General features: G+C 43.6%; 1 protein-coding gene across 1 annotated transcript; it reads right to left on the bottom strand.

Moving 5' to 3' along the window:
- Positions 1-645: 645 nt before the first annotated feature.
- TOP2A (DNA topoisomerase II alpha) lies at positions 646-21,531 on the bottom strand. The gene is made up of 35 exons (XM_056362417.1): positions 21,386-21,531; positions 20,620-20,766; positions 20,367-20,457; positions 19,819-19,882; positions 19,177-19,322; positions 18,709-18,806; positions 18,182-18,394; positions 17,806-17,979; positions 17,503-17,604; positions 16,861-16,998; positions 16,551-16,689; positions 16,112-16,269; positions 15,826-15,951; positions 15,241-15,351; positions 15,042-15,147; positions 14,307-14,416; positions 13,458-13,550; positions 12,873-12,987; positions 12,441-12,562; positions 11,721-11,869; positions 10,778-11,009; positions 10,512-10,646; positions 10,193-10,393; positions 9,428-9,623; positions 8,026-8,117; positions 7,298-7,450; positions 7,116-7,199; positions 6,282-6,479; positions 5,225-5,333; positions 4,789-4,932; positions 4,205-4,352; positions 3,984-4,045; positions 3,554-3,694; positions 2,346-2,572; positions 646-2,056 (listed from the first exon to the last, which is right to left on the bottom strand). Exons 1-35 carry the CDS (start codon positions 21,416-21,418, stop codon positions 1,913-1,915), a joined length of 4,701 nt encoding a protein of 1,566 aa, XP_056218392.1. The 5' UTR covers positions 21,419-21,531; the 3' UTR covers positions 646-1,912.
- Positions 21,532-22,482: the final 951 nt, after the last annotated feature.

Genomic DNA, 22,482 nt, shown 5'->3' with positions numbered 1-22,482 from the left:
CAGCAACTTCAGCCACTGTTCACCCCGCGGCCGGCGCAGCAGCGGAACATGGGGCAGGTGCCAGGTACCACAGGGGTCTTGGCACGAATTTGGGAACCTCAGCAGCGGCGTAGGGCAGCGGGTCCATCCAGCCGGTGGTTTTGCAGAGCCACAGCCTCGCAGCGAGGGACCGGCAGGGAAACAGAGCGGGCAGCACCCGAGCCGTCCCAGCGGGCAGGTGGGACACCAGTAGGACCAGCCGATGGCACCGGGTTCCCCTGGCCGAGTGCCCAAGCGGCAGCTCCCAGCCACAGGTGCCCAAGGGGGAAGTAGCAGAGATGCGGCTCCTGCAGCTCTTCCCCAGCACCTTCCTTAGGTGGCTGCAGGCCACGGCGAGCGTCTGGGCCAGCCCTGCACGGAGCAGAGCTTGTGCCAAGCCCTCAGCACCCAGCGGCCCAACGCAAGCTCTGCTGTGATCATTCTGGTAATGCCAAAATTGGCTAAATCGGCAGCACTGGAAACCACCTCAGAAATACCAGGTGTGGTTGGACGGTGGGGATGACCCACTTGGCCTTTTGCTCCGGAGAACAGCGCTTCAAGTACTCCCCGCAGACACTCCAGGGCTCTGGGGAGCCGGCACAAGGAAAAATAGAGAGAACAGGCTGCTGAAGGCAACTCCTTTTTATTGAAGAAAGCTTGTGTAAAACTACTTTTTATCACATAAGACTTACAAGCACAGAAACTCAGGACAGCAAGAAAAGCACAGAAAATATTTACATAATGAAGAAATGGTGCTACAGAAACAGCTGCACGAAAAAGCAAAACACAACTAGATAAACACTCCGGTGAAGTACCACAAAGGGAAGGGGAAGGTGACACTTCCCTGCTTCTGCTGAGGAACCTGAGCAGTGGAAGGTCTGAGCACCCAGTGCCACCACCGAGGTGACAAACAGGCCTCCCCTTGCAGGGGACAGTGCATGCCGTGCCAGCGGTCACGCAGACACCGAGGGAAATTCTTGGTCCCAAAGAACAGCCGGGCAGGAGGAGGTTTGCGCTGCCGCGCTGCACGAGTCTCTTCCGGTGCCAAGGATGGCAGGGGAGAAGCTCACTATAGGGGGAACCTGCTGCTTCCCAGCCGGCTCTCCTGCAGGATCCCATGGATCAAGTGAAAACCCTTGGGTGGTGTCTGTCCTGCCCGTCTGTCCAAGAGCCCGTCTCACTCCGCTGGCACGGCCGAGACGCCCGTTCAGCTCTGTAGCAGCACAAGGCACCGGCAGTCCCAAGCATCTTACCTGAGGATGACCCCTGGGCTGAACACGCGGTTTCTTGGCAGCACGACAGAAGATAAAACTGCCAACACCGAGTGCAGAGCGGAGACAAGTCCGCGCAAACCTCCATTACCAAAGCTGAATTTAAAACCCCAAAGCTAAAACAACATGGCAGAGGCTGAGCCACAGGGGCTTACACAGACATAAAGGGCTGCCAAAAAGAAAAACACGAGCATGGAGTTCTAAATGCTTGCGCCTCACGTGGGCACGGCCCTCTGGTTGGGGAGTTAAAACCAGTTTTGTTACATATTTTAAAGGATTTCATATGTTTTAAAGTCTGCTTTAACATTAAAATGACCACCAAGTGTTAAGAGATTCCAGCTACCTAAAGGGTAAAAGGGAGGTGGCACCAGCTGGGCACACGGCGCCAGTGCTCACAAGAAGCTGGGGGTATTCCTGTTGAAGGAAATTAACTTATTTATAAACCCAAGAAAAACAGAGCGCTATTCACTTCTAACATTTTGGACTGGCTTCAGTTCAGTGAAAAGATTTCGTAGTCTGAGGTGTTGTGTTTTGGTGATGAGCTTGTCAAGGGTTCTCCTCAAGGCTAGTTTGCAGATCAGTTTGGATCAGCAGTTTAAAATCTTCATTTAAAAAAAAAAATATCAAAAGCTATCATCCTCATCAGAGTCTTCTGTGTACTGGATGGGCTTTTTGAGACGTCCAGGCCTGGTACGGGGCACGGCGACGGGGCTGTTTGCACCAGCAGCTGAATCAGTAAAGTCGTCGTCATCATCCAGCTTGGATTTCTGGAGGGAAAGCATCACGAAGCAGAGAATCAGGGAACACTCAGTCAGCCCAAAGCGTGCCACTGTGTCAGGGCCAGGTGGCGGTTTGGGCTGGTGAGACCAAGCCAACACCCTGGGGCAGCGTAGGTGTGCCCAGCCCCCCTCCTCACCCACCTTCCCCACCCCTGGCAATAAAGACAGGGGGGCAACACACTGGAGGTTCTACCTCCGCCACGCTGCTTCTGCCAGAATAACTGGCACCAGGCTCCGCAGCATCCCCTTGGCTCAAGCAGGGTGGCAGGGTACAAACCTTTGCTGCAACCGATTTGGAAATCTTCAAGCCAAAATCTGAATCTGAATCTGAATCTAAGAGGTTTGGCTGCCTTTTGATAACTTTCTGCCCCTTGGTCTGGCCAGGCTTCTTATCGCTCACTCCTTTGGCCTTGGAGCCCTGGGATCCCTCCTTCGCCGCCGCCTTGCTGGATTTGGGTGCAGCCTTTTTCTTGCCCAGAACATCCATGATGGACGGCTGGTTATCTGAAACAGAACTCAGCGTTTAAACCCTCGTTTTGCTGCCTCTCCCCTCTTCTCGCTCGCAGGTTGTCTCGTTTTGAAGCACGGTTTTCTAGAAAGATTACTCTTTACCGAAATTATGAGTTAGGAGGTTGTTTATCTGCTTAGTTCCACCATGTTTAGAGGATCAAATTAAAATGTAGCCAAAGCAATTTACAGCCTATTTCAGATGGAAAAAGTCCTGAACTCTGAAGGCTGTTAACCAATCTTACACCTTCAAAACTTTTGCACAGGAAAGGAATGAATTTGCCATCTATACTAAGCACTTCCTTGTGGAGCTCTTTCTTACCTGTATTTTGATATTTTTTTAACAGCATCTTGAAAGCATGCCTCCCAAGTTCAGCTGAAACGAGCAGGCCATTTCTGAATGATAATAGGCGCTCTCAATTTAGAAGTGGAAGAAACAGCTATTTTGCTGTGAAGTAACATGCTATTTTCCTGCTGGGATCAAAACCAGCTAGTGATGGAATATGCAAAACAGCTTTCAAAGTTCGACAAAGAGTCTGGGCAGTTACATTCAAAAAAAACCTGAGTCAAATGCTGTAGATTTATGAGGTTGAGCTAGCACTAAATAGATCAAGCTACCCCAAAGCAGCTTGCTTTTTTTTTTTTTTCTCCAAAAAGACACGAAGTAGAACATTGACTGCAAGACACAAATTCCACTTGGATTGTTTCTGCCAAGTATTACACAGCACTGTAGGAAGCATTCACTTTTCCTGTTCCCAAACTAAAATTCACTCCCTTCAAGCATGTCTGAGATGAACTAGAACATGATATGTTTGGAAACAGACTTCTTTAAAAATGACAACTAGAAAACCTTTGCCACAAACCTCAGATCTTTTCTGAAGTGAAAACTCCAAGTTATTCAGGCCTCTGAATACCGAGTAAAATCCCTCAATTTGTTTCCCACAGGAATAATAACCGTTTATCTAAAAATGATCGTACCCAGCTTCGCTTTACTTTTAGGGGCACTGGCCTTCTTTGCTGCCGCAGATTTTTCAGCTACAGCCTTACTGTGAGGAACAGAGACAGAAGGAGCTGCGGGAGCTTGACTCACATCTTCGTTAGCAACATCTTGGACTTGAACTGAGTAAAGAAAGCAGAGAAGAGTCAAATCATCTACTCTGGCCATAAATATTAGAACAGAAGAAAATGATTTTGATCCACTTCTTATAAAGAACTATTACATCTGGATTAATCCAAATTTAAGTCAGAAGTCTGGGGCACTGAAACCAGCTTGTACGCCAACACTGAATTTTTTGGTAAGATCTTGTGACTAATGTCTGCCTTTGACCAGCGCTGAACGCTGACAGAACGCCCCGTGCACTCTCCTGGGGTTTTAGGAAAATCAGCGAGGTTTAGGTCCTGTACTCACCAGGGATAGCACTTTGCACTGCCTTTTGCTTGGGAGCTTTAGCTGCTTTTTCAGTGGTTTCCCTAGAACACAAAACCCCAAGTATTCTTTTAACCTACGATACAATATAAGGCGCATACAAAAGAGATAGATGCACTGAAGAAAAAGAACTATTAATTTCTATATAGCATTAACACCAGAAGTACAGCTAACTTCTAGTGACTACGTGAAGAAATACTCACTTTGGAGCAGCTCTGGGCTTGGGAGGTTTTTCTTTTGAGTTTGTGTCAGATTCAGTGTTGCTTTCACTGTTCCCCTGAAATTCAGGCTCCTCATCTGAGCTGGAGAGATTTGAATCTGAGCTCGAACTGATCTCGATCTTGACTTTGGCTGGTGAAATGACACAGATGTATTATTTTACACATTTGGCAACATGCATCTCAGTTTATTTTTCAATATTTTAGCTGCAATTATTAAAAAATAAAGATCTGAATAAAAACAAGCAGATACTGAGACTGCCAGCAAGACGACTCCAAATCACAAGTGTACTCCGTGCACGCTTACCAACAACGCATTTGGTATGTCAAAACAGTTGTGCAATTACAACCAATAACCTTATTTCTCTAGTTGCCCCTTTTCTGCTTTTCCTTGAAAAGCATGGTGAAAATCTGCTCAAATGGTAGAAATATTTAGTTATGTACAGTAAAATAAATAAGCCTCTTAATTATTTCTGGCTGGGATCTCAGACTCTGGGAGCTCTCTAAATAGTCTGTTCAATTTTGTCCTCCACCAACTGCCCCTCTTCTGCGTTTGTGTCGCCACTCACCTGCTGCTTGGCGAACCACTCTCTCTCTTGGAGGAGGCAGCACCTCAAAGTCAGACCCTGAATCAGACCCTGAGTCAGACCAAGGGTTTCGTTTCTTCATTTTCTTTAATGGCTTAAATGGTAGAGTGGCCTGTCTCTTAGCACCTGAAAAATATTGGGAGGTAGGATGAACCTGTGAACTGCCACACATGCTCCAGGCTGAGCAGTTAAAGCTCAGCTTAGAAATATATCACTAAATTCAGAGAATTCTGGCTTAAACATCACAGGGAAATAGTCATCTATCCTGCTTGACTGTTATCCAGGATCACATTCACCTATTTTTTCCAAAAATACTGAACCTAGATGTTACTCATCACATTCAGGAAGAGGTCAGATAACCAAATTGACAACCCTTCCCTCACTTTCCATTGATGGAATAACACGGAAAAGCATTTACCTCGCTCAGCGTTAAGAAGCTTGTGCTGTAACTTCTGCTTAAGGGCTGAAGGCTCTTTGTCTCCCGATGTGTTTTCTTCTTGATTCTCATCACATTCAGCTTTTTCACTCTGAAGACACAAGCAGATAGCAAACAGATAGCAAGTTAGCTCAGACAATTAGAAGGGGCACACAGGGTAACGGAGAAAGGGGCTGCTTGTTTTAGGTGTATGAAAGTGATACAAGAAATCTGAGTTTGTGAAACAAACAGCATGTAAAATTGATTACAGCCAAGTAAATCAGACATGCTCTGTCCCCAGATCAGGTGACTTAAAATGCAAAATCCAACATTAACAAAAACAGGAACTCTGTCCCTGCTCCTGAGAGCGCTTTGGTACCGCCTTTGTGTGCTGACGGTGTGGCTCTAGGGTGTGTTGAGGATGCAGAATTGGACAGGGTGGGTTAAAAACAACAGTGCAAATTATTTGGAAAAACTTTTAGATTGAACCATCTGTAGGAAAGGAGCAGTGTGTCTGGCTTACAGGTCAAAACGGGTGAGGGGACAGTTTTAGTTTTCTATGTTGCAAATGGCTGAATGGCATGATTTCAACTAGCACTATAAAAAGAGTTACATCTTCTTTATGTCTTTGATGTAGAGAACAATAATGGCATTAAGTGGCTGAAGTGCTACTGGAAATGCAAAAGCTGTTCTAGAGAAACAAATTTACTAGCTGCATTTCCTGCCTGCTAGAGGATTCATAAAACCCCCAAGACACCTAGAACAATCTTACTTGCATGTGCCTTTTCATTTCTAAGTTATCAGCCCATCTCTGACAGTGTGATATATGCTCTTGCCAAAAGGTTTCCCTCTAAGCCATCTTCTGGTACACTAGTGAACCCATTCTCCTTCAGACTGAGAAACGCCCATTTCTGGGGTTTCCCACATCCTAAGATCCTGTCCCTCTCCCTGAACAGCTGCTTCATCAGGACAAGTTCAGCTAACAAGAACTAGCATCTCTTTAGGACTGTAGTGAAAAGGATGTAAAGAAAGATTAAGCATACAGAATGTTCCTTTTTACCTTTATTTTCTTTTTAGTTTTCTTCTCTGCTTCTGCCTTCATCTCTGCAGTTATCTGAGGAACAACCCTTATGCCACAAGATGATGGCATTACTGTTGACAGCTGTGCCGCCTTCACCTTCGTTTTCCCTCCTTTCACCTTTAAAGATTTACCAGCAAGCACTGCCGTCTCATCCTCAGCTTGCTTGGCTTCCACTGCCTGCAGCGGTGAGCATAAAAAAATACAGCCATGAGAAAACAGAAGAAACAATGTACTACTGAAAAACCCACCATCGCAGCCCTTGCAGTAAAGCACTCTGTACTTGCCGATAGATTTCCTGATTTTACTTGCTGATAGTTTAAATGCAGCTGCCCATACCACTACAGATTTGCACACTTCCAAGCAACGATCTAAGCCAGAGCTACAGTTCAGTTATTTGGGGAGTACAAAGAGACACAGGCAGTGACCAGGTGTGACTGTGCACAGATGTTCACCCACAATTTGGGCTCTGTTCAGTAAAGCCCAGCTCCTCCCTCACCTTTTCAGTGTCCAAAAAGCCCTTTGATCTGCATCTCTTCAGACTACATCCTAGTACTAGTTTTCTCTCTCAAGCCCTCCTAAAGCTCCTCTTCACTACTCAGACTGGTAACTGACCACCTTGGTGTTTAGACTCCCTGGCAAAAGCAGTGCTACTCCTATCCGAGCTAGGAAGGCGATGAAAGCTTTCATTTTCCTCAATGAGTGCAAGACATAGGAGTTATTTTTAGGTTCCTTATTATGAAAAAAAAAAGTCAATAAAGAGCTGGTGAATAAGACCACGAGAAAGTTGGTCATCTGCACTGAACACTGACATACATCAAGTTTTTCAACAAAGGCAGCAAGGTCTTCCTTCCACAGATCAGAGGGATTCTTGCTCTTCAAGTTTCCCAGCTCCTGTTCCTAAAGGGAATCACAGTTTATAATTGTTAGTCACATATTTGAATTCACCATCAAAAAACCCAACAACAATGCTTTTATAAGAAAAAGGAGGAACATACTTTGTTATCTCTCTGCTTACAGAGCTCATCTTTCTTCTCCTTAGTCAGATACCAAAGGGGCATGTTCAGCAGATAGTTGAAGTCTGGTCCAGTAGCCGCAGATGACTCTTTGTCACTCTCCCCCTCCTCCTCCTTCTCCTCCTCCTCTTCCTCCTGAATGTGGATTTAAACCGAACATTGTCAACAAGTATATCGACATACAAGAGTAGGGCAATCTATCCAGTTTGGGCTGCACCACAGGTACTCTGTGTGCTTACAGTGTCCCAGACTCTTCGAGAAAAATTCAGAAATGGATCAAGTTCTTACAGCCTCAGCTGCTATCACACAGAGGAATCCATCTGCAAAAACAATTCTCCAGATCTCTCTTGCTCTTCTCTATTTGGCCTCTCTGTCTTGATAGTCTATACTCTCTCCTCAGGCTAAAAACTGTCATCTTCCTCACAGCCCTTCCCCAACAGGCAGAAGGAAACCCTTAAAGGGCAGCAGAAATTGCTGTGGCAAGAGGATTTGACCTGACAAACTCAAAACCCAAACGACTAGGTCTCAGTGCCTTCTGAACAAGAGGCTGGATTTTTGCTTGCCTTATGTTTCCTGTCACAGACATACCAGACACATAAGCTCTTGGACCCTACAAACAGAAAAGTAACTTGGGTTTCTTCGTACAGCTATGGACCTTCAGAGACAGGGGTCAGTTTGGATCAGTTTAGAGAGGATAACTGAAGCGCTACCTTGTTTTGCGATTCCTTCCAAGCCTTCACTGGATCCGATTCATACCCTCTCTGGATAAGGACTTTAATCAACTCTTTCTTGGGTTTGTTTTCTGTAAAGAGACATTTCAGGATGTTTAGTGGCCACTACCCATCAGTGTTAGGAAAGACAGGAGCTTAAAATTTTGGATCTCAGGGTTCTAACAGCTCAGCATCCTGCTGGGCTCTAAAATACCATTTCCTCATCAGAGGTGGGACATGTGGAAGAGCCTGAAATAACACCTAAAAAGTTCCTAATAGCAAATGACTTGTCAGGTCAGAATTGCTCCTATACCTGTCAGGAACACCTGGCAAAGCACTATAAATATTTTTCTTTTTCATTTCCATACCTGCATTTCCCTTGCCCTAAGTATTTTTTGAACTTGAAAAAAAACAGGTGTGATGGTATCAAAAAGGTTTCACAATAGGCAGGCAGGTGGAAGCAAAATAACCCTGATAGCACTCAAAGGCTTTGGTATAGCTTTCACCTCATTAGACATCACCTGGGAAATTTATGCTATAAGGGCCCCAACCAATGGAAACGCTTCAGCTGGAATTTGTTCCTTTTTAAGCTATCAGAAGCAATCAACCATGAGACACAAATACAAATGAAACCAGTTCTGTCAGCCTTGGAACTACTTAGAACAAAATCCCAAGAAAATGCATTTCAAGGGAATTATTCTTTCTCTTCCCGAGTCAAGTCAGACAAACAGGGGCTGTTGGGATTATCGGGCTGCTTTCAGACGCAAACCACAAAGCATCTTATGACACTTTGTCTAGCTACATCCTCCATGAATGCAAGTGAAATACAGACTGCCTTTTAGACTGAGGTGGAAAAGTTGATTGGAAAATTTGAATGCTGGGAACAAAGATCTGTTTCTTTTTCTAGCTCATGATTCTCAGATGCTGTTAACTTGAGTGTCTGTCTTTGAACCTCCAATCCACTGAGAACGTGATTTGGAATATTTTTGTGGAGGTTCACAAAGATAAAACACAGAGATACGGGTTCTTAAGATGTATGCATTTGAACAGAAAACACTGCCCCTTTTTAACCCCACCAGTATTTAACTCTTATTCCTACTGAGTCAGAAATAGATAGGAATTACTGCTAAATTATTAAAAAAATTACTCTCATAATTGCATCAAATACACAGTAGGAAAGCTGTATGAGTACCCCATTTTAATTAATATGTACATAATGCTCTACAGACTGAAGATACTTGGGAAGCATTTTCCTCTTGTATGTTACTGGAACAGAAAGATAAGCCCTGGTGTGGTTTGTTAAGAGCCAGTCCGGGGCTGAGGGGGTGCTGACAGAACTCAAGAGAGCACCTATAGCTCTTCTCCCAGTTTCACAAACCAAGTAACCAAGAACAATGCATACCGATCACAATTTTGCCATCTATTTTCTCCAGGATGAAACGAGCCTGGTTGCTCAGTTTCGCAGCCTCCGCACCTAGCATTCCCATAAGCCATTCTTTTCTCAAACTGTAATATCGGAGCCTGAGTTCAAAGAACTCTTTAAGAATATCCTGGGGAGAGTCATACTTCTTGAGAAAGCCAACATGGTCAAAAAGAACCTAGATGAAAGAACACAGGTGTTACGATGATAAAACGGATTTCCAAAACCACTAAAAATTACCTGTAACACAGGTGTGAGAGTACAATTGAATTATTAGCCAACAAATTATAAAACCTTGGTGGTGTTTTGGGAATTACTTCAGTTTGCAAACACAACAGCAGAGACAATTTTAGAGTTTCAAAGTTCTTGAAAACACATAGTGGGGTTAGGGTTACTTGAATCTTAAAGCTCTCTGTCAGATAAACATCTTGCTATCAAGCTTCACACATTGTCAGAATCCAGACATTCAGTGGCAGTGCTGTTGTCACAACAAAGGTCTCTAAACCATGCGATTTCAGCTCACTTGGACTCCTTCAGGCAAAACCCTATCACTCTGGGCCCATTCCCAAGCCAATCTTTTGACCTTTTGAAGGTATATTTAGAAAGCTGATTTAAAACCAGTAACAGCACAAAAATCAAAGTGAACAGGTTACTGCAAAAGAGTATTTTTGTTACGTGCAGCAACGGCAGCTGTCCACACAGGCTTTGAGTTACACCAAGGACTCTCTTCAGCAGAATGTTACATACCATGGAGTTGCATGTTAAACTTGTTTGGAGTTTGAAGACCTTATGCAGCCCCGCTGCTTTAGCTTCCGCTAGTTTTTCTTCAGTCATCTTCACTACAAACTTCACTGTCGTGTCTGTGTGATATTCTTTATAGTCTGTGATTAGTGAGGGGGTCTTCTCAGTCCCATTTAACATAGGCTCCAGAACTTGCTCTTTGTAAGTCTGAGGAAAGAATCAATCAGACCCATGTTTTCCATGAAGATGAAAAGCTCCAAACCCCACCAATCACTTTTTGCTTTACAGGGCAAACTATACATTTCTAGGGCAAATTCCCTATTACCTGTGTCCATGTTCTGACAGGCAACTCAGTGATCTCAATGGTTGTAGAATCCAGGATAGACACTTCACCACTTATCACATACTGATTAGGTCCCAGCTCATCTATTGTGCCTTTGAAATTCCTGTAACTAGGAAGCTAAGCAGAAAAGAACACTGGATTCAGCTTTGTGTTGATGCTTCTGTTTTTAAGCATTTGCATGAAATGCTCCAAAACGCACTGAATAAACTAACAAGTGAGACATTGTTTAATTTAAATATATTATTTACCATTGGCAATGGCTCTTCTCCATCCATCAGACGACGGATATTATTCACAACTTCCCTGATATCAAAGTTGGGGATCTTGCAGGACCAGCCAGTACCAATCCCCTCTGCTCCATTTATCAGCACCATGGGAATGATGGGCATATACCATTCTGGCTCCACACGTTGATTGTCATCATACAAGAACCTCAGGATATTGTCATCCACTGGTGGGAACAGCAACCGTGCCAGCGGACTAGGATGGAAAAGAGAATTTAAGCCCCAATTCTCCTTACAGAACAGTGACCACCATTCCAAAAGAACCCTCCAGAAAACAAACAAAAAAACACCTAAATTGGGTTTATTCCTATCAGCCAACCACAGCCATACAGCCTGGGGCTCTGTGTGAGGAAACCAGGCTTCTAGAGTAACACTCAAAACAGATGCATCTTCAGCAATTCCACCCATCTCTACAGGTTCCACTGGCTATATGGGGCCCTTAATTTAAATACTTCGGGTATGAGTTTAAAGTTTAATGTCCAGAAAGGCTCCAATTCTCTGTACCTTGCTTTAGTACAACCATACATGTGCTCAAGTAACAGATTTGACCAAGTTCAACCTAAGTGACCATTGGGTCAGAGACTAAAGCACTGCACTTTCAGCTATTAGAACTTTGCTTTCCCAGCTCAGGTTCGCTTTTTATTATCCTACTCAAATTTCTCCCTTTGTTTTTGCTGCCATTTCCATATTCTCCACTGTGCCTTTCTGTTCTCTGGAATGATAACCAAAGTTTATATACCTGAACCTAGTGTCCAAACCTCACTTCAATTGTTGCTACTCAGAGTGAGCAAGTAGTCCAAATTTTTAAAGGGAAGAAGCACATTCATTTTTCATCCTAATTGCTGTCAAATTGAGTCTTGTAATATGCTAAGAATATTTAAGACTGTAAGAAATCATTAATGCTGACCTGAGCAGCGTAAAGATGTATCGAGGACTGGCAGAGTCTTTCCCACCATGCAGCCTTGTGCCAAACTGACCAATAGGCTGTAGCAAGTTGAGGTTGTTGCTGCCCACAAAGTTCTGAGCTAAGTTAATGATGGTCATCATCAGCGATGCCTGCAATAAAGGAAGGTTCAAAGCTAAATATGCAGAATTCTTCACTCAACGGACAAAGTTAAAGCCAAAATTCACACCAGGAACAGAACTGATATAGAGGATAAACTCAAAATACTGGAGGAAACTCGCGGAAAGTACATCCCAAGACCGTCTAGCCTGGGTGACTAGATATATTCCAGTGACCCACAGATATACTGCTGTCTACCTGTTCTTGAAACCTCCAGTGAAAGATCCTGTCAGTCTCCAAAAGGAAGCTTGTTTTAGTGCTTAACTTGTCCTTACCAAGGTAGAAAGGCTATTAACATCTGCCTAAATCTATCATAAATAAAGGGGTTTTTTTCTTGTTCTACTTTTTGAATAAAATACATTCCCATAAAGTCTAGGCAGGAAAGGCAGACCAACCAATCTCAGATTAAATTCTTGTTGAAGAATAGGAGATATACAGTCACTTTGTTTTGGTATTTATACTCAAATATCTAGTTCTGCTTTAGAGGCATCTTAACTGTTAAGTCAACAGAAAGGCTTGCCTTTCATTTAAAAAGCATTTTGCACAACAAGGCCAGGTTCTTACTTCACCATGATGGTATGAGGACATCTCAGCTACAGAACCAGCCAGCTGAGCAACTTTCACCTCTCGCTTATCATTTCGTTTGAAACAAGTGAACAGAACTTTTCTTTGACCTGGCTTCAAACCTGTATAAAAAAAAGACAAGACCTTGTGATTAGAACATATGATGTGTTTCACTTCTGCTCTCTAGAGACTATGACATGCTTCTACACCTAAAAATTCTGCCCCAGAGAGTAAGGTACTTGCAATAATATACTACAAAATGGACAAAACATTTAATCCAAAGATTAAAAAACCTGGACAGCAGAAAATGAACTTCAGAACACTGACCCTGAAAACTCAGCAGGTTTCCCAATTCTGATATGACATACAAGCACCCATTTATTAAGAGCTGGGGCACGCACTATGTGGAATCACGATCTTGAAATAACTTACCATCAACCAGTGACGGGATTGATCTTTCATTATCCGAGTTTGAGAACAGCACTAACTCCTTGTTTATGAAGTCGTTGTATGTCAGGAAATTAGTATTTTTCCCATACAGGTATTCCTAGGAAAAACAGGTGCAAGACTGCCTTAATTTTAATGAGGTCTAATCTGTTTCTTAGCACATCCTTGGCTAGTTTCACTAAAATGGAAGCTCCTTGTCAGAATAGCTAAACACAGCTCCAGTGCTGACAGTCTTAGCATGGTGAAGCGAAACATTTCCTGTGATGCAGGCCCATTTTTTGATAAATAAAATCTTCATGCAGCCCTGCTCAAGGTATCATTTCCCTATTGATAAAGTAATTTGAGTGATAAGTGTTAAATGTGAAATTCACGGATGCAAAATTGATAATGTGGCTACACTGGTGAGAGAAGGAGCTGCTCTGCAAAATCCTGAAATGTTTTAACTGTCCCATAATCAGGTGACTGACTCCCTGACTGAGCTCTGTGCAGCTCTAGCATGCCAGAATGACACTGAGAAGAGCCCCAGGGAGAGACAGGAAACCAGTTTCCTTATCTATGTAAACCTTTTACCTCTGGCAGACCATGCAGCTTCCGTTGTCTTCTATCCTGCATGAAATTAGTCAGCCACTCCTTTCGCTCTTCTATCTTCTTCTTGCTAAAGGCCTGTGTATTACAAAATGAAAAGTAACTCAATTCCAGGACATTCTGTGGTGTGCCTTATTGGCTCACTTGGAAAAAGAAAGCATACAGGAAGAGTTTACCCAGGAGAATAACATGCTAAATGTGCTGACCTAATAGCCCAAGAAATGCAATAAAAGTTTCTTGTAGCTAAATATATTAGGAGCATAATTTCCACCAGTCTTTAGGAAACATGGTAGTTAGATTTAAATGTATGGATTTTTAACATAATAATGGAAAACGACAGGAGATTTTGGAGGAAATTTATATTTTGGGGAAAAACTTGGTTTTTTGGCATTGCCTAATAGCTCAGAATACTTAGGAGTCAATGGCTACTGAAGGTGAAGTTCACAGAAGCAAGGACTGTTTTAATCCACTGGTGAACCATTTTGCAAGAAAATCTGAGGGAGAAAAGGGAGGTCTGACTTGGAGAAAACTGCAGTAGAACATGCAGAAAAATGTTAAAGGAATATTTACTGTTGTGTCTGAAAATGTCAATTGGTTTGTAGTGATTAGTTTGTTCTGAGCTATATTTAAAAGCCATCATTAAAAGGCTACTCTTGGCCTGAGGTCTGTGGACAGATTTGCTTCTACTGGTTAGACTAAAGCCGTAGCCTTGGTAACAAAGAGATTGTCTCAAGCCCAAAGGCCTTTAAGAGCATATTAAGAGAAAATACACAGCACTCTAAGCAGTAGAATACCAAAGGTAGTAAGTCAGCAATTAAATCAAGTGTTAGTTACCAGGGTGATCGCAGCATCATCTGCAGGCCCAGAATATTTGAAGCCAATTCGATGTTTAGCCATATCTGCAAAGTATTCTTTAGCCTCCTTTGATGTGCTGGTACCCAAACCTGCAGAGACAGTACTAGTTAATCCTAATAACTTCTTGCTTAAATTAAGTTGCAGTTCAAAGAAATATTTTACCATGCCCAGTTTCTGTGATGCATCATACAAATGTATAGCATGAAGATGACTTACTGAAAACACACGACTTTAAAATGAGATGTAAGGTATCTGTAATTCTTGTGCTTTTAGTGATAAGTGAGCAGTTGCATGTTGTACTTTCGGGTTTTGTCTGTAACTCCTGTAGATATCCAAAATGATTAACAGCTACTGTTCTGCAGTTGGCAACTTTCTTATTGGTATTAGGTGATTCGGAAGTACTTAGCTTACAGTGCTAACACTACACAAGGACCATTCTATGGAAAATACCACATAAAACTGAGCATAATTGCCTAAGAGGGCTGAAAGAATGGTTATCCACAATATTCTAGCTCCATTTTGAGAGATTTTACTGAGATTTTTATCCAGTTAGATGTTATTGTTTCCTTACTTTTGTATTTTATGTTGCATGTATTTGTAGTCAGAGTATCTTAGGAGGGAAGATCCTTTCTGCAAAAGCAGGGCTAACTGAATTTAATCATGAATGCTTTTACTTGGGTCATTTAATTTCAACATATTACATTTTCTACAAACCTTTATAGTACTTGATTTTCCATGAATTGTAGTTCTGTGTACTGTTTTTCCATTCTTCAAATTCAGGAATGCTGTAGAATGCAATTTCTTCTTTGTTTTTAGAGACCTACAATCAACAAATATTTTAACCGTGAAATGAGAGGCAGATTTAGACCAATGGATCTTTACTCATTTACCTTATCATCTACCCAACCCTTACCTTTATGATGGGAGTAATAAATTCCTCCAAAAAGTTGTGTTTTAGAAGAGATGGCCAGTTGTGATGGATGAAGTTTATCAGCAAACCTTTGATATGTGATCCATCTTGATCCTGATTAAAAAAAAAAAAGACACCACAAACCCCAACACATTATATCAGGGACATGATGGAATTAACAATTGTTACCTTAACAGCAAATGATTCTATAATTCCAGCTAACTGACACTTTTAACTTTCACTTCTAAAAAAGTGACCACGTGTTGTGTAACCTAAGAAAACCAAGAGAAACAGAAAAGGCACATTCTTGGTGAAAGAAGGTATCAAGGACTGGTCAAGGGCCTTGAATCAGCAGACTGGAAAGACAGTATTTAGCTATCTGGCGATGCTGCTCTCCCCCTCTATTTTATCTGTTTTGTGGCTGAAAAGACATTATGACCCACTAAAATACAGCATGATAAAAAGAAACAAATTCAGAGGATTAGGTACAACAGTGGCAGTAGGAGAAAGGTAGCACTTTTTTCTTCTTTCCTCTGTATTCAAGTGGTGTTTTTTTCTCTCCCAATTTTCAATTTTAGTGAACCTAACCTGATCTGTCATAATCATAATCTTTCCATAGCGAAGAGTCTTTAAAGATTCTTGATCTTCATAGTTCTTTTTATATTGTAAACCCACAATCTTGATGATGTTGTTGATTTCAGCATTTTCCATAATCTGGAAAAGATCACACAAAATAAAAACCTTGTTTTTCACACTTAAAATGTAGCTGAAAATCTAAAGCTATTCATAAGTATACTGTTGACTGAGCTTTGTTGCATTATGCAAAGCATAATGCGCCTTTTAACAGGTAGATTATAACTATTTTCCAACTAACCTGCTTATGAGAAGCTTCTCTGACGTTGAGTATTTTCCCACGCAGGGGAAATACTCCATATTTGTCTCTACCAACCACTCCTAGACCAGAGACAGCCAGTGTTTTGGCTGAGTCTCCCTCTGTCAGGATAAGCGTGCAATCTAAAGAATTCTTGCTGCCTAAAAAATAAAAGAAACATCAAGTCAATTTTCCAATTACGAAGTGAAATCAAAGCCTGGATACTCACAAATTGAATGAGAACAAATACCTTCTAACACATACAAGTTTTGTTGCACTGCACATAGTAAATGGGAATAAACATAGTAAATGGGACTGTAATATGGGGATAAACTATAATTACAGGTTTTTGCATTTTTCCTTATGAGACAATTCTTTTGTCTAATGAAGAAGTTTTAACTGTTTTTGAATGAATTGGTTACAAAGGACGTAAACCACTTACCAGCATCATTGGCATCATCCAGCTTAGGAACACCCTTAATCTTGGTGTGTTTCACAGCTGAACATTTCTTATTCAGCTCGTTCTGAGCTTTAAATTTTACCCAGTTTAGGACACTTTCAACAATGCCACAGGCCACTGCCTGCAATACAAAAAATAACCGCAAACAACTGTGGGAAAAGCCTTAACAACGACAGAATATTAAGTTACATTTTCTTTAATTCATGACATTGCTTCAAAAGTAGATATTAGCCACATTAAGCATAAGATGTAGTTTTACAGACATTGTGATTATCTGTGTATCAGTACTTACCCCCTTAATAAATTTTTCACTCAATTTACACGTTGAACCAAAGTTCTTTGCCTGCAGAGTCATGTTCTCTTTAGTCTGAGAGTCAAAGGTTGGGTTTTCAATTAAGGCATTCACAAAAATCCACATATGGTTCTTCACCTAGAATTAAATACAAGCAGTAATCACACATTATGCAAGCCCACCTTGGTAACAGCAGTGCATTCTGATACTTGCTGGTCAGAATGACACAGGAAGGAAAAACTCATTTATCACTATGCATGGTTTTGAATTTTTCTAGATATCTTCAAAGAATTTAGGGCAGCTAATGAACATTCACGAGCAATGTTTACTGATTTGAGACGTCAAGGAATTAGCAGCTCTCAGCCCAAATAGGTTATTGTCTAGCAGATACCAAGTTTTAGTCCATCTACACTGACTTACAGTGTTCTGATTACAAAATACATTGGCCAAACAAAGAGAAGACCGTTAGTTGGCTTGAACTGGGCAATATGAGGCTTCTATAATTAGCAATTTCTTATCTATATATGGTCTGTAGAATAGAAATATGTATTATTAATTAAAGTAGTAATGCACTAAGCTGTAGTTACAATTTGCATTAATGCCAGAGTTGTGTTTTCCACTGGGGAAATTCCGACACTGTACCTGAAAAGGCTTCACTCCAGCTCCATTTTTGTTCTTCTTTTTCACAACGTCAATGAGCTTAGTCACAAGCTGGTCAGTGACATAATCAATGTGCCTGCCACCCTAAGGGAACAGGGGACCAAAGACATGGTGGGGGTGCCATTAAAACAAAGCATGCATATCTGTTTAAAACTTTTAGCATAGTCTTTGCAACATTAAGCAACTAAGCATTTTCACTAACAGACACACATTTGAAAATAGCTAAGAATATTGATGATTAAGAATATGGCATTAGCTTGACTAAGTAAGCTAAGGAAGAGTTACCTTTGTAGTGGCAATGCTGTTGACAAAGCTAACTTGCTGGAAGCCTCTTTCACTTAAAGTCAAACACACTTCCCACCGAGAATTTACTTCCTCGTGGATAACCTTAAGCGCATTACCAGTTTCATCTACTCTGTCCTTCAGATAGAGGTCCACATAACTGCGGAATCCTTTCACCTGCATACAGACGAAAGCAGACAATTAATTTATAACAGCTCCTATAAATACTTAATTCATATCTTCCTGGGAAGTGGGTAGCAAAATCACTCATGCAAATTTTCCCTTTAATACGTGTAATGACATAAATTTCTTCAACAAAAATCTGTTTAAATGACATGAGAAATACAGATATTACAGTTTCTTCTAAATGTTCACTCACAGGCAGCCTCTGTCCATTTAGGAAAACTTTGACATCCTTTGTGGATCCAGCAATATCATATGCTCTTCGAGACATTAGTGCTACAATGTCTTTATCAAGCATTGTCATTTTGAATTTTGACAGATCAGGTTGGAAAGTGATACACGTGTAATCTTCTCCATCAAAATATTTCAGCTTCATTTCACCAGCCTTTCCCATGTTGTCTGTCCAGGTCTGAGAAAAGGAGGTTTTGTGAGTTGCAAGTCTAACACACCTGAACAACTAGCTTAGTTTTTAAAAGCAGTAAGCTGATTTACGAGTTTTAAATACTTTCAAATTAAAAAGAACTCACTGGTTAAAAACTAGATTCTGATTATGTCTGCTCGTTATTTATCTGAATTCTATTTTGTGGCACAGTAACTGTGGGCCAAATTTATTCTAATCACGGTGTACTGAATGCAACTTGCACCTAGAGTTTTGAAACAAAAACTTAGGGTCTTGTTTGAAAATCTCCAGTGTAACCTTACTGAAATGAGAAGTGTTCATACCTGTCTGAATAACTTTTTGTACTCACGACATGCAGTTTCCACAGTAAATTTTGTGCTAAATATGTTGCACAGTTTGGCTCCATAACCATTTCGCCCACCTGGAATTAGAAGGAAAACAGACTTGTGTTACTGCTTTTGTTCAAAGCCATCTAAAACAATTCCAGACAAACAAGACTTCAGCCACTTCAGCACAATCCAAGTACAACTGTCAATAAGCAACAATATCCTACAAACTCAGTATGTGACTATAAATCCACACTTAATTGGGATGAGCATTCAAAGAGAATTTTTCCTGTTCTCCATGTTTGTACCATTACTATAAAATAGAGTGGGAAGACCTCTGTCTGACGGATTCAGAATGCTGTTTTCATGTTCCATCAAGGACCCCCTTCCCCCCCTTTTAGTTCACACATTAAAACTGAACAGGCTGCTCAGAAATATTAGTGACTATTTGAGAGTCATCCCTACCTGTGACTTTCTTTTCATTGTCATCATAGTTGCTGGATGTTAGTAGCTGTCCAAAGATAAGAGCAGGCACATAGACCTTCTCCACTTTGTGTTCAACAACTGGAATACCTTTGCCGTTGTTCCATACACTGATTGTGTTATTCTCTCTAGGGGGGGAAAAAAAAAGGTGTTTTTAAGGCTGCAAATGATTGAGCTATGAAACAAATGTTCTACAAAAGCTCTGGGGAAAGGCCACCATTTCATAAGAGCAAATCTCCATCCAGCAGCTGCAGAAACAGCCGGCAGAGGGAGAGCAAGTCAACAACAAAATTCTCAGATCTGCGGATACCATCTGTGAAATGGACTGCCACATGTAAAAACCCTCTATCTATGCTCAACGACAGGATAAAACAGTTGAGAGGGAGAAGAGAGGAAAACAGCCACAACAGAAAACAACAAAAAGGCAGTCATTTCACAACTCAGCACCCTGTAAGAGACTGTGGGGCTAAGCAAGGAAAAGGCTTTCACAACTGGTGAATTACATTTGGTCTAACTTGGACCGGCCCCATAGCAGAGCCCTCCAATACCACACCAGCTTAGCAGAACAGCAAATTAACGCACATGCATTGGGAAGGCAACGAACAAAAATGAAATCAAACTTACACATCAATTGTAACCTTAATGCATGACATGTTTTTATCCCTCTGCTTGTTGTCTGCAGCATTGACTAGAACAGAAAGATTATTGTTTATATTACATTCTGAGTCAAGACAAAACTATTAACTCTAAAGTGTCTTCAGCAGAATGAGCGCAAAAATTCAATGCAATGTTACTAATAATCATAATCTCAGGATGCAAATATTTGGCAAGTTATAAAGATGAGTACTGCAAGTTAACATAAAAGGGAGAATTTTGGGCTGAATGAAATTGGTTTTGTAATGGAGTGCACCATCATTCCACGCATGGCTCACTATTTAGCAGCATTAATGGAAGGACATTGGGCATTAGTATCCAATATTTCCAAGCACAATCAGCAAACCATGTACTCTGTGAGCACCATCCACCAAATTAAGCAATAAGTATTACTCGGTCAACAGCACAACCAGATAAAAGTACACTTGATAAGCTCTTACATTTATTTCCAGTTTCTTAGACATTCAGCGCCCATTAATGACTTGTCAATCATTGACCCAACAAATAGGTCACCTTACCTAGAATCTCATCGAAGATTTTGTATAAGCCAGGCACAAAGGTCACATCTCTGCAGTTGAGGCCCACGTCCTCATCAAAAACCCACATTTGCTGAAAAGGAGGTAAGAAATAACACATCAGTCCCCAGATACACCTCCGTTTCTGCGCCATCAGTCTGTAAAGCAGATGTTTTGTGCTTTATGAACAGATATTAATGACTTCTCGCCCGCACCAAGGAGTTCAAGTGGCTTAGCCTCGTGGCCCTTCTCGTACCTGGGTGACCAGTTCCACAGAGCCGATGTAGGTGTCGGGCCGGAGCAGGATGTGCTCCAGCTGTGTCTTCTTCTGGTAGATGTGTTCCACCGAGAGCTGCTTCTTGGTGCCATCTCCCTTGGGCACCTGGGAGTTCTCATCCGCAGGCTGCTCGGGGGAGAAACGGAGGCAGTGAGGGGCAGTGGGCTCCTGAAGGTGACCGGGGGAGGGGTCGAAGGGGATCAAGGCGGGGGGGCGTGTGATGGAGCGGGCCCGGGCGGCTGGGAGCCCCTGCACCGTACCAAGGGAGAGAGGGGATCTCGGGGCCGGGGGAGAGGGTGAGGAGAACGTGGATGTGGGAAAGCTCAGAGGAACGGAGGGAGAGGCTACGAGAGGGGGCCGGGGGGAGACCCTGAAGGAGCAGGGGGGACCCGAGGAGAGATCCTGAGGCGGGGGGGGTGGGAGACACCCTGAGGGGGGAGGGGGGGGGCGCGGCGACGGGGACCCGGGGAGAGACTCTGAGGTGGGGGGGGAAGACGACGGGGACCCGGGGAGAGACCCTGAGGCGGGGGGGGAAGACGACGGGGACCCGGGGAGAGACCCTGAGGCGGGGGGGGAAGACGACGGGGACCCGGGGAGAGACCCTGAGGCGGGGGGGAGGAGGGCGGGGAGAGGAACCCGAGGAGAGACCCTGAGGCGGGGGGGATGGGGACCCGGGGGGAGACCCTGAGGGGACAAGGAGCGGAGGTGCGTGGGGCGGGGAAGGGTGGCGGGGCGCCGCACGTACTCGGAGTGGTGACACGAACTCCTGGAGCTTCATGGCGGCGACCGGCACTGCTGAGGAGACACAAAGACAGCCCCAAACGCGCCTTTCAAACCTCCGCGCGGCCCGCCAAAATCCTCAGCCAATCCCCGCCCACGGGCCCCCAGCGCGCCGCCAATCGCAGCGGGAAGGCGGGGACACGTGTCGCGCTTCTCCCTACCTCTCGCTAGTCAGAGGGCGCTCTGCGAATTCAAATCAGCCACTCAGAAGGGACAGTTGCGGGACGGGCAGTGATATTGGCCAATAGAAGAGCGAAGGGGAGGAGTGTGCTGGGCGGCGGGGCCTTAGCGCCTGTCCGCTTGCCTTTGGTGTTATGACGTACCGGGGGTCGCTGGGGGGGGCCCGGGGATATGCTGGAACCCACTGGGTAGGCTTTGGGGGGACACTGGGACCCACTGGTCAGGCCCTGGGGACACTGGCCAGGCCTGGGGATCCACTGGGACCACTGGGTAGGCCCAGAGGGGACATTGGGATCCCCTAGACAGGCCTTGGGACCTACTGGGCAGGCCTTGAGGGGACACAGGGCAGGCCTTGGGGCCTACTCCCTGAGGGGACACTGGGCAGGCCTTGAGGGGACACAGGGCAGGCCTTGGGGCCTACTCCCTGAGGGGACACTGGGCAGGCCCTGAGGGGACACAGGGCAGGCCCTGAGGGGACACTAGGGCACAGTAACGCCGCCTCAACAGGCACCAGGCCCTGGAGCGTGCCCCTGTGTGCATATGCCAGAGCCACCAGTCGGGGGCTGCTGCTGGGGGCTGCTGCCCACGCTCCAGGAGAGGCAAAGGTTGCTGCCTGCACTCGGGAGAAGCTGTTCTGCTGATGCAGCACCCAGCAATGTTGACATCACTGGAGATGGATTACAGTGACTTTATGGTCCTTGCGGTTGTGTCACCTCCTCCCCCTGCACTCCCATTTGTGCTGATCCAATGGGGCTGAAGCCCACTCATGGTTCCAGACCCTCTCCTCATTCCCTGGGCTGGCTGTGGTGTGCCCTTCCACAACCCTTGCTGGGGCGATGTCCTGGGTAGGACCACCCCTGTAACAGATCACTGTCATCCAAA

This window comes from Falco biarmicus, chromosome 17 (genome assembly GCF_023638135.1).
Source record: "Falco biarmicus isolate bFalBia1 chromosome 17, bFalBia1.pri, whole genome shotgun sequence".
In the NCBI taxonomy this organism is placed as follows: Eukaryota; Metazoa; Chordata; class Aves; order Falconiformes; family Falconidae; genus Falco; species Falco biarmicus.
The sequence above is the reverse complement of the archived record's forward strand: the minus strand, read 5'-3'. Positions and strand labels throughout refer to the sequence as shown.